This window comes from Branchiostoma floridae, chromosome 19 (genome assembly GCF_000003815.2).
Source record: "Branchiostoma floridae strain S238N-H82 chromosome 19, Bfl_VNyyK, whole genome shotgun sequence".
NCBI classification, from domain to species: Eukaryota; Metazoa; Chordata; class Leptocardii; order Amphioxiformes; family Branchiostomatidae; genus Branchiostoma; species Branchiostoma floridae.
In genome coordinates this window covers 16,381,816-16,394,258 of record NC_049997.1, presented here as the reverse complement: position 1 = coordinate 16,394,258, position 12,443 = coordinate 16,381,816, and the positions used below count along the sequence as shown (strand labels likewise).

General features: G+C 40.6%; 1 protein-coding gene across 1 annotated transcript in view; it reads left to right on the top strand.

Annotated features, from left to right (window-relative positions):
• Positions 1-4,696, top strand: part of LOC118406801 — a 6,978-nt gene extending 2,282 nt beyond the window's left edge. Inside the window, exons 3-8 of the mRNA XM_035807141.1 lie at positions 1,358-1,606; positions 2,069-2,314; positions 2,872-2,906; positions 3,250-3,286; positions 3,556-3,594; positions 3,838-4,696. Of these exons, the coding sequence (XP_035663034.1) occupies positions 1,358-1,606; positions 2,069-2,314; positions 2,872-2,906; positions 3,250-3,286; positions 3,556-3,594; positions 3,838-4,134 (903 nt within the window). The 3' untranslated portion in view covers positions 4,135-4,696. The remainder of the gene's footprint in view (positions 1-1,357; positions 1,607-2,068; positions 2,315-2,871; positions 2,907-3,249; positions 3,287-3,555; positions 3,595-3,837) is intronic.
• Positions 4,697-12,443: the final 7,747 nt, after the last annotated feature.

The window sequence follows — 12,443 nt, the reverse complement described above, 5'->3', positions numbered from 1 at the left end:
CTGATTATAATTGTTTAATGAGATTGTACTATATCTTGAACAAGGACGAATTCAGAGCTGACTAACCTTGTAAAAAGCAAACATTGTATTAACTTTAATTTCTGAGTTGCGGAAAATATGTAGGATATGAGCGGAGTGGACGGGCACACTGAAAACAATAATATTAACAGGAATGTTATGATACACCAATCCAAAAACTACCACAAGAGCCAAAAAGTGAACAGACCAGTCTGATTCAGCATAATACAATAATTTTGACAAAGTAGGAATCGGGCGAACCTCGGTCGAAGGCTGGCAAAGGCCGTCCGAGTTTCAGCCTGGAAGCCTTCATACATGAAGAATATATGATCTCACACATCCAAACCAATAGCAAAAAATAAATGGGAAGTACTGTCTTGGTGTCCAATTGCCTTTCATTATTAAAGGTACGCAGCATTCTTAGAAAATTTTATACAGTAGTCTTTATTATCTTATATTACGGACCAAACTGTCTACTAAAGATGAAAGCCAAAAACAAAAGCATATGTTCAACACAGGTGTAAAATCGATTAGGTGACAGTTAAAATTCTGCCGGAGCCCTTCCAAGCTCCCACCGACAGTAGCACGACGCCCGCCCGAAGCGCACCCAACTTGTCAATGCCGGACGGAATATCGTCCGGTTATTGTAGGGAACCCGAGCGAGGCTGGCGCGACGCCGAAGAGTTCGGGCAAACTCCGACCGAAAAAAAGAGTCTAAAACCGTCGGGTTGCCGCCCGAGTATTGGCCAAGTCTTGGCCATTGCCTGGAAAAGCTCCACTCGAGCTACAGGCAACCCATTGACGAGCTCTCCGAGCTCAACAATCGCCGCCGAGGCCTCGCTAAAATTAAGCGCAGCTGCAAGTGCCCCGCAAACGTCGACCGAGCTGCTAAAAATCGTCCGAAGCCCGCGTAATCGCCTAAACGCCGGTCATACTCCGCCCGAAAATGCTGAATTCTTGATTTGTAAACGGGGCTTTACAGCCTCAGACATCGGAGTTTGTGTTACACGGACACGGTTTTTACGATAGTTTAAACAGATTGTTATTGTTATTGGGTGGGCAGCCAGTTGCTGAATTGCAAGTAGCTTACAATAGGCGGGGCTAAATCGCAAGGGTCTGGAGTAAGCTGCCATTCGGCGCCACTCAGGTGACCTCAATACGACAGTAATTGCCCCAGGTGCGGCCAAGGGACTGTATGTTTTGCACCACTCACACCTCACCATCGCACGTGTGGTAGGTTCTTAAATGTGCCTGGGGTATCTACTGATGCCATGCAATTACACGTCCTACAGGACATGGCGCATTGGTATTTAATGCTAATATTCTATCTTATCAACAGCGCAAACAACTCAACAATAGGCACAGACGTTCCATCAGTCTGGCTGAAATGCCGTGCGCAGTCTGGAACGGCATCACAGAGTTTGCCAAGAAGTGGGAGGAGAGGCGAATCCTAGGGCAAAAGAAGACAGAGTTAAAACCAACTCATTTGGGCTTCCTCGATGATGATGACGAGACTGCAAAGCAGGTGTCAACGTTACAAGGACTAAACAACGGCGAACTGGATTACAAAGAAGTCATGCAAACTTCGGTACGTCTTCTTTTTACAAGCTAGGGCTCACACACACATATGCTATTGGTTTCTGTATACATCACACTTTCACAGTTGCTCAAACCTCCCGAAGTTATTATTTTGAAGAAGATTGACAAAGTAATTCTTCGCAACATAGAATGTAGCAATGCATCCAACACAAGATTGTTCTCTGTATTTAAAGTTTCACATTACATGTATCTGGCGTGGACACGTAACGAGCGGAAACGTTCTTCTAAACATGACAACTTTGTATTGTGGTGCATTGAAAGTAGCAAAATACACTGCATTAAATAACACGATGAAAACCTTCCAGAAGGTATTTCATGCCAACCAGTGTTTGGATTATCGCAAAATGTTGAGATGGATCACATCGCGCGCCTGCAACAAAACCTATTCTGGATTATCCACTCCGATCAGTTTGATAGACATGCTAATGGATTATCGTATTATATCGTACAGGAAGCAAACAAATCAGAGAAAAAGAAAAACAAGCAGAAGATGAAAGCGGCCGCACTCCAGAAAGATGGTGACGGAGGAGCTGAGGAGTTGGATCCGGAGGGTGCCAAGAACGATAAGAACGACGGAGGAGATGATGAGTCCGATCTAGGGGGTCTGGAGCCGGAGGGTGCCAAGAAAGACAACGACGACAGGGGAGATGAGGATGCCGATGTCGATCTGCAGACTGAGAACAGAAACCTACTGGCGGTGAGTTCTCTTTTTCACAATCAGAATGGTTTAAAGGTTTAATTACATAAATAGGGTCGTGGGGTACTGCGCAGTGGCTGATACCTAGCCATACAAAATATGGGTAATTATTAGTGAGCGATTAGAGTTGGTTTACCTATCAGTTAAGTAGATATTATGTTCCTGGGCGTCGGCCATAAAGTATGTTGTGTCCTTTATTATGATTGTTAGGAAGTCGCAAGTCTGCGGACAATGACCAAGAGGCTAAGGGACGAAAAAACAGCGGTATCAGACATCTAAGTTTTGGAGGAATTGTTATAGTTTGCCAATTTTTATCACTGATACATTTCAAGATGCCCCGAATCAAAAGTATTCATGTTTTTGGTGTTATGATTGCTTACCTCTTGTTTCATTGGCATTGCTAAAATGAGGCTCTTCGTGGGATTTCCCACCTTTTTGAGTACTTAAGATATACCTGGTTATAAATATGCTTATATCATGAACAAGAACGTGCTGTCGGCCAACCATATGTGAACGAAACTAATGGTTAATAACATTCCATGGTTTCTTTTTGACAGAATGAAGATGGCACACTTGACAAAATACGGACAAGGTAAGAATCTACAAAGATATTTCTTACTATAATAATTCAAGAAAATCATTTGAATTTCGTCTGAAACACCATGCAGTGAATCACCTTTCAGAACCTTTTTGGAAGTTTCTGTAAAAGCCAGCCTCACATGTAAAGGATACTCGGTTTTCCACTTTCACAAGCAAGAAACATATCTACACCTACAGTGACTGTTTAATATTATTTAAAAAAGACAACGTTTGCTTTATCGAAAATAGAAGACATTGCCTGTCGGGAAAAAGACGTGGGTCGGCTATGCATCAACTTGTTTTATTACTGGATAGAATCATAAGAATAATAATTATAATACTGTTTATTTTGACAGCAACAAGAGGAAAAGCAGCGAGCAGGAACCTCCGTCGGTATGTTTAACTAATGTTCAGTACGAAGACAAAGACAGTAGTATTATGTGATTGTTAAAGAATCTTCAATTTCATTTACTTGATACGAAATGTGTACTGGATGTGATACATTTCGTTGTGATCATGTGAAGCATGCAAAATGTAGCAATGACACAAGTCAATCATATGAAGTAATACAAACATTCATACAATCACGGTGCCAAAATGAAATAATAATGACCAATTAAGTTTGTGATCCACGCATTTTAACCAGTCTCTCTTTGGCACAGGCGCCCGTTAGGAAGTCACAACGGAGCGCAGCTCACGGGGTGAGTGCTACTTTATTGAATTATCTTGCAGAAGCTGCATGCCATTAATTTGCACTGAACTTGTGAAGAAACAGCCATTATCACTCACCTTTTTTTGTGTGAATTAGAAATGTTTCACAGTTATAAGATAGGTCAATTAGGTGTCATTATTTGGAACGTTTCTTAACTATTTCTAATTACGTGTCCACCGCTGCGAAAATTCGACTTCAGCTTACACACATCTTTGGGCCATTTGTTTTACAGGAGAGTCAGTACAAGGCTGACGACTTCGTTGTTGTACCTGGGAACGTGAACGACGGGGACGACATTGAGGCGTGGTTTGGGCGGGTTGTGTCTGTCAATCTTGCCCAAAAGAAGCTCCGGCTCGTGTGGTATGTGCCAGACAACCAAACTGGCATATACGAACGGGAAAAGAGCAACGGCCAGTCGCTCCCCGCGACCACCTGCGCCTTTCGTGATGTAGCCACAACCGTGGTGTTTGACAAGGACATGACCTTGCCCGTGGAGGAATGGGTGAAGGCAACAAATGCATGCCGTTAGATACATGTGTGTTGCAAAACGGAATATTCTTTTCCTTAAAAATCTCACTTTCTCACTCCTGACATTTAAAACTGCTATGAAAATCTATCTATAAAACAATCCGAGTCCCGTGTAGTAGCCACAAATATTGTTCTTATGTCATACTTATGACGCGAAAACGTTCGATACTGGTGTTCCGGACCGGGCCATAACTTCCGTATCGCACAGGTTCGAAAGGCGTATCACACAGGCTTCCTTCGAGTAAATCCAATCATTTCGAGCGAGCATTGCTGTTGCAACATTTTTTGTTCGAGGGCACCAAATTTGTTCAAATTCTGGCACCTTTCGCATCAAAACAAGGGTTTGGGTGGGTATGACATAAATAAAATACAACACGGTGTATTCCGCATCACCCTCGGTCTCAGCCCTCCCGCGGGTCGGATCACCCTCCGGCCTTCGGCCGTCGTGCGATCCTTCCCACGGTCGGGCTGGAACCTCAGGTGATACGGAATACACCGTGTTGTGTTTTCTTAACTGATACCTCTATTTGATTATCATTATTGCATCGTCATCATTTTCTATGTATTGCTTTACTTTATCATTGATTGTTAACTCATACCATTAATTAATTGTTTATGTTAATAGTATCGTTATCATTCTTTGTACTACTTTACTTTATTAGTTAACGAGTTAACCACTCCGTGGTTAGCAAGCGAAAGTCGTGAGCCAGCGGTCATTACGGAGGATGATACCCAGGCTACGAGTACTCATCATAATCAAGAACTTTTGTTTAAACATCGTTCAAACGAGGAGGGATGAGCATAAGCTTCGCAAACCATGGAAACTCTGAGTCAGTGTACCTGGAACGGGTTTTGTCCCCTGTAGTGATCGTATAATTGACATATATTGTGTAGTTGTTTTATTATTTTCAATTTTGATATGTTGACGATATGTTTTCCCTTTCCTGAATCCGTTATGCAGAAGGAAAAACTCATGTGTACGCTCTCCATGTGTACTTTGTGTAAACAATAACTATAGAAATAAAATCTAGTAGGTTTTCACTTCAACTGATGTGAATCATTGCACTTACTACCGTTCTTATACTTAGAACTCTTGATCCCAAGTTAAGTCACCTGACCCATATGTTCATATTTCTTCACTTGAGTAACATGCCTCAGATTCTCAGGCTGGAGTCACATGACTCTTAAAACCAAGCTTGAGTCATGTGACTCTAAATACAAGACTTGAGTCATGTGACTCTAAATACCAGGCTTGAGTCGTGTGACTCTGAATACCAGGCTTGAGTCATATGACTCAGATTCCAAGGCTGGAGTCATATGACTCTTAAAACCAAGCTTGAGTCATATGACTCTTGAAACCAAGCTTGAGTCATGTGACTCTGAAGACAAGGCTTGAGTCATGTGACTCTGACGACAAGGCTTGAGTCATGTGACTCTGACGACAAGGCTTGAGTCATATGACTCTAAATCCCATAGAACGAGTCATATGCCTCAGATTCCCAAGCTTGAGTCACATGACTCAAATCTTCCCCTTCAAACTGAGTAAATCAAGCCAACACGGCTGTATAATTCGATCCTTGCATGAGTCAGATGACTCAATACGTCGTGAACGGATGTCTTCAATTTCCAGATAACTAGCCAAGACGGCTGCATTTTAGTTAAATATGAAGCTTCATTTTTCCATTTCCAAGTTTAAAAAAAGGGAATAAAATAGATTTTCCCTTATTATTTTGGATTCTGTTCTGAATTCTAAAGGTCCATGCTATTTTGAATTTCATAAATAAAACAAATAGCATCCCAATTGCAGCAATACACTATATTACCAAATTATTAGTAGTTATCATTTTTGACAGTCATGACAAACTGTAGATGGATAAAGACGATAAATTTCAGCCTAAAGGTTTATAACCAGTCGGCACTTTGCTTCTCAAGACAATGAACCGTTTTGGAGGCGACAACTTCTAGAGAAATTTATCGACTATAAGATTAACGCTTACAAGGAACCGTGGGGCATAGATCGCCATCGTGACGCTGGGGATTGTTTCCAAAGTTCCAACGTTACCAATGTTTTGTTTCTTTAAAACATAGGTGGCCGGATAAAATCGTATCGTTATAATTTAAAACAAAACTTTTCGTATTATATATAAAGTCAAACCTGTCTATAGCGGCCACTCAAGGGACCGGACAAATTTGGCCACCATAGACAGGTGGCCTCTGTATAGAGGTGGCAACTTGTAGATAAAATACCCAAGGGACCGACAAAAAGTGGCCACTATGGACAGGTGGCCCCTCTGTAGAGGTGGCCCCTAATACAGGTTTGACTGTATCCCAAAGTGCTTGGTATCCCAAAGTGCTTGGAATCCTGGTGTGGTATTCAATTTCTGGCGTCGGCGTCGCCTAATGGTAGTTAGTTGACATTCTTTGCACAATATTCCTCACTTCACTCGGTTGATCTCTCAAATTCGGTTTGGGACGTTTATCGGATAGGACGTTACATGTAGGTCACGTGTTTGAGGAGAGCCACACGTTGAGCATGTTAAAGAACCCAATCACACGTATCGAAAGAATATGGGTCCTTCCCCGAGTGAGTGGATCAGGTAAATCTGTCTTCAGTACAAACCTATTGTGCTAACGCCATGAGGTGGCTTACTTGGTATGCAATACAAACAAACAAACAAACAAACAATTAAACAAACAAAAGCAAACAAACAGATGTCTCTCTGTGACATTATATCCGTTAACGGTTGGGTTTGATTTTTTGTTTGACGTATCTTAGTCTTGTGCATCATCTAAAACACAAGTAATGGAAAGACAATGATCTATGCTCTTTCCTAAATGTAGTTTCGTTTGCGAAAAGTTTTTCGACTGATGAAACAGTCCCTTCCGCTCCCTCGCCACAACTGGCAGGACTAAACCTCTATATCCCTTTAAAATTACATCTTCGGGAACAGAACCTGTTATGTAAAACAGTGGGAGGGATCGAATCGTGTCTGTCAGCTTTTAGGTGACACTGGTAGTGCTCAAGGAATATCGTCTCCAGGGTTTTGGCTACTGCTATAAGTACGTTCACTATCCCATGTACTTATGTCATGTTACGACAATGATTCTGTATACCTGGTCCAATACATATATGCCTCCACGTTAAAAGGGAACCTCATGATAGAGACCTAAGAATGGAAATATCACAATCTACACACTAGATATACAAATCCTCACTGTGTCTCCTTAGAATATTGTGTGTTTATAATTTGACCTAAATTGTAGTTTTGATATATATGCTTCTATATCAGCATGTAGTCTGACGCAATATTCTGGCTTTGTCTTATATTGTAGACTTTGTTTACGTCTGATATTGCATAAAGCCTAGAATCTACATCTACGTATACTGTATACAGTGTTATAATATTAATGTTACTACATAGCTTATAAGTTTTTCTGTACAATATACTTAAGTTTGCACTACATTGTAGCCGTTGCAGTTGTTGTGCACTAAACTTTGACTTGACTTGACTGTTCCGAGTAGCCATGTGCATCGATGGGAATTGTGGGTAATATGTCAAAGGTGAAGGCCCCTGACGTGTAAACAGTTCTCGTCTTAACCATTTCTCAATTGCATAACAATGTCGCAAGGTCATTGTTGAAGTTTTAAGGGCCTTCGCCTATGACGTGTTACCAATAGTTCCTGTCGCTCTACATGCATACTCCGTGAACGTCCTTATACAAAAGGACGGAGAGTTTTTAGTTTCATTTCTCGATTTTTTCTTTTCTTTTCTGGCAATAAGATACACATAATGATATTTGAATATGTTTTGGTTTGAAAATAATTTAAGTAGCAATCTGAACTATTTACTCTATCAGAAGGTTCACAGTTCTAAGTACGCATGCGTAATAAAATTGCTGGAAATATGTCAAAGGTCAAATAGTTTTTGCCTCGATCATTGGCTCGATTTGCATAACAATGTTCAGAAGTGTTTACTTTATGTCTTAGGGGCCTTAACCTTTGGCATATTATTACCCACAATGCGTTCCGCTGCACATGAGCACTTACAGTCATCAAGGACGTTATATACCTCCTCATAGAGGAATCTACCCTTTTTGACAGTGCAGTACTGTTGCTGAGCAATACGCAACACTCAATATATTTATGTCTCAAGAGATGGAGTATGAAGTTTGTGGATACCGTGAAGAACAGTATAACTTGGGAAATATACTCTAATTGGCAATAAGTCAGAACTATATGTCAAACTGTGAGAGTTTATTACAGCTTAGGGTACAAGTTCAATGTGGGAACACATAAATATAGATTTAAAAACGGCACTGTGGAGTCTCTTATCGTTCTATATATTGATTAGGCGCCATAAAACTTCATTTTGCGTAAAACAGTCAATAAGGTCCATTAACAAAGAAGACCCCTCACCTCAACCCATTAAAAGAAAAAGACAGTCTAAAATGTTCTGACAGAAAGTTAACAAACGAACTAGGTGGAAAAACACATTTTGATTTACTATAATTGGAAGAAGAAGAACAAACAAATGTTTATGAAGATCATTTGTTTTTCTCGGATGTTTATTTATTTCCCTTTCCTTTCTTTCTTTCGCTCGATCTTTCTTTAGATCTGTCTCTCTTTCAAATTGTCTCAGAAATATAATATGATAAATGAATTGTCTTCAATCTTCTTTACTCTTTACTTTTATCATTGTAGTTACTATTGTTTCTAAAAACTAACAATCTTTCATTAAGAAAAAAAGTTACTTTTAAAGGCAGTGAAATAATTTTTTATGTTTTATTTGTTGGCAAGAAAATCAGAAAGTTCATACCTTTGCTTGCGATCTATATCATTCTCTAGAATCAATATTCCTGGACATACATTCTGGATACTGTGATAAAATTTTACCACCCAAAGCGTGTTATTTGTGGCTTTATATAGCATGGGCTATGCTGGTAAGGTCTCTGTGGACGCCATTAAACATCCGGGAATTTGGTTTATATCGCAAAATGTATGCTCGAACGTGTCGTAAAACTCAAGTTATGACAGAAATGAACCTGACCGTATGGTAGATGTCGTAAATTGCGGTTTGGTGATCGCCTTGGCGCATAAGAAACAATAACGCAGGAATAGGTCTTTTCCAAACGGCTAACTTATAATAAATTTTAGACGTGTGGTGGATTGAAAGTAAGATCAGGGACTCTGAAATTCACGAACAAAGAAGCGAACAGGCGTCTTCTAGGAAATGACCGTAGTTTGTAAAGACAATTCCAGGACCAAATCTCACTTTTCTATTGGCCAATAACGGTCTATTAAAAGAGTTAGACCTAGGAATTTGTAGTACAGATTCAAATTTCAACGGCAGCTTTCAGTTTAACCATCCAACATGGCGGGCATTACCTAAGTCCTGGTCACGTGAGTCTAAACACTCTAGGTCAAAGGTTAAGACTTACAGTTTTCGTTTAAACATTTGACTGGGGCTATTTACAAGAGATAGATATATCACTCACTGGGACCTTGAACTTTTGACCTAGACCACAATGCAGCACGACTGCACATGCGCACTCATAACCGTGAAATTGCTTATACATAGAACAGGGTAGGACTTCAAAGACAAACTGGTAGCGATACGCCATTTGGTATGCTTTAGTATGCGTGGGAGTAAAGTCTTCGCCGCTTTTAATCTATAGGATTGACGAGGTTATTAGTACACGTCGGCGTCTCTTTAAAAATGCATCACTTCAGCCTGCAGGGACGCAGGTATTAGATGGGCCAGACTGCTTGAGTTACTCTCCACTCAGGGACACTTCTTCAAGCCACACGTACTGGAGAAACGGTAACTACTTTCCTGTCATCCGCTCTTAGATTACAGTAAGATCTTCGTAGGAAGGCCAGCGCCCCACCGTTCGTGCTCCATTTGGTATGGATGAAGGGCTCTGAAATAGAGCGCCCGGCTTTGTTGCTTTACCGACTCAGGTCTCAAGTTCAATCCAGTGTTTTATCTTCTTGGTTCTAGGAAGGATCCTAAGGGATAAAAGAGACTTAAAGGAAATGCACGATCCTTAGTTGCTCAGCTAAGAAGAGATCTCAAGAGTACGCAATTACAGTTACTCATTCAGTCCTTGGTGGCCATATTGGCCACGGGGTAACAGCACGCAATAGGTTTTCTAATTACGTTTACCATTCATTTTAGATGGGGATGCGATGAATGCCATTCATTTTGATGTCGTCTTAGGTCTAAGAGTAAAAGCATCATTCTGATTTATTTCAAGCACATTGTTTTTTCTTCCAACGTATTTGCAAAATTAGCGAAGCACATGGTTTGCAGAAACAATTTCAAGGAATTTTCCCCGTCAACAATTTTTGTTATTATTTAGAATGTTACAAACTTCTGACCAATATTTCTCTCACAAAGACAATGTGTTCATATCATTGAGCTGTCGTTCAGCGAGGATACCCGTATAGACTACCCTGTTGTAGTGCTTGAACAGTTGTGTGGACCAAGGGTTATAGAAACGGAGACGGGCGCCGCCCTATCAACCATCATATGCTGTATGGACGACTAAGCCAACGAAAGTAGATGACTTTGGATTGCAAACATCAAACAAACAAGGTCCTTGTTTGCAATTATACATCGGGGATTTTGTATGCATCATAAAACGTAACTATGCTCAGAAGTGTTGTAAAACTCATGTTCAGAGAGAAAATAAATCCGTGACATCGAACGACAACGTTTGACGGACAGCAACAAAGTTTTGTAAGAAACAGTGACAATACATCCGGGGATTTTGCATGTATCGTAAAAAGCAACTATGATCAGAAGTGTCGTAAAATTCAAGCTAACAGAGAACAACAACGTATGGCGGACATGAACAAAGTTTTGTAAGAAACAGTGACGGCACCGCTGATCAAACGAATGTATAGCATGTAGTGTACCATTCCTAAGACCCTTCAAAGTAAAATGAATGGAGCTAACCTATCTTATCTTCACATTGCTACCCCTGCAGGGCAAAAGGCATTAAGAAACTCCCCCAATCTCTACTCTCCCCAACATCTGGCCCATCTTTGTCAATCTTGTGGACTGTTATCAACTATCTCGTGGCTCCAGGCGTACTACCGTTATCGTAACTCCCAGTCTATTAAAGAGAATGAAAGCCATGTACGGGAAGCAACGTCAAGGCCATTTCGTATGCTCTTATATTATTATAGTAATAATTATGACTGAAAAGAGTACAGTAATCTATTTAAGCCATATTAAAAATATTTCTACAGAGGAAGGGTATTGATTGTAAATACACAGGAGTTGTACTATTAAGAACCAATTTCGCTATTTTTGATCTAGTTATGAGTAAAAATTGCATTTTTGTACGTTCGATGAATAGATTTAGATGCAATGATATTGTAAATTGAGCTACGGGCAAGTAATCCGTCTCGACATGTCAATAAATCTTGAAAGTAGTAGCAAGAGAAGTTTTTGCCTTAATATACATTTACGATAAAGCACTGTAGTGGCAACCAGGTACTGGAGGAACAACCAGGCAATGAAGGGACAACCAGGCACTGGAAGGACAACCAGGCACTGGAGGGACAACCAGGCACTGGAAGGACAACCAGGTATTTAAGGACAATCAGGTACTGGAGGGACAACCAGGCACTTCAAAGACAACCAGGCACTGGAGGAACAACCAGGCACTGGAAGGACAACCAGGCACTAGAGGGAAAACCAGGCACTGGAGACACAGCCAGGCTCTGGTGGGACAACCATAGAGGGGCAACCATACACGTGAGGGACAACCAGAAACTGGAGAGCAATGTAGACACAACCAGGCACTGTAGCAAACTGTAACGTGTTCATGCATGATGATGTTTCCTGACCTTAATCACGTTCAAGTTCATAAGTGGTCTCAATCAATCCGCGGCACGCTGCTTAATGTTATTCCAGTTGGAACTGAATCGACTAATTTTATTAGAAATTACGACATTCAATCTACAGTTGTATCTTTAGCGTCCCCGGGTGACATTGAATTTGTGTGTCCCGACTTTAACGAGTCACAGACTCGACTTTGACGAGCTTTAGACGCAACTGTAACGAGCTGATAGTAGCTCCACTTTTTCGATTTATCGTCTGTTATGGTTTATGATCATAAGCGCACTGAAAATTTATGCTAAATTGGTTGTGATTTTGTTGAAAATAAATCAACTCATTTCATTAGAAAGTACAATTTTCCATCTGTATTGCACTTTTATCCTATTATGGTGTCCCAAATAGCAGTGAATTTGTGTCGCGGCATATTTTATTACGAGTAAAACGAAATCTCCTCTAT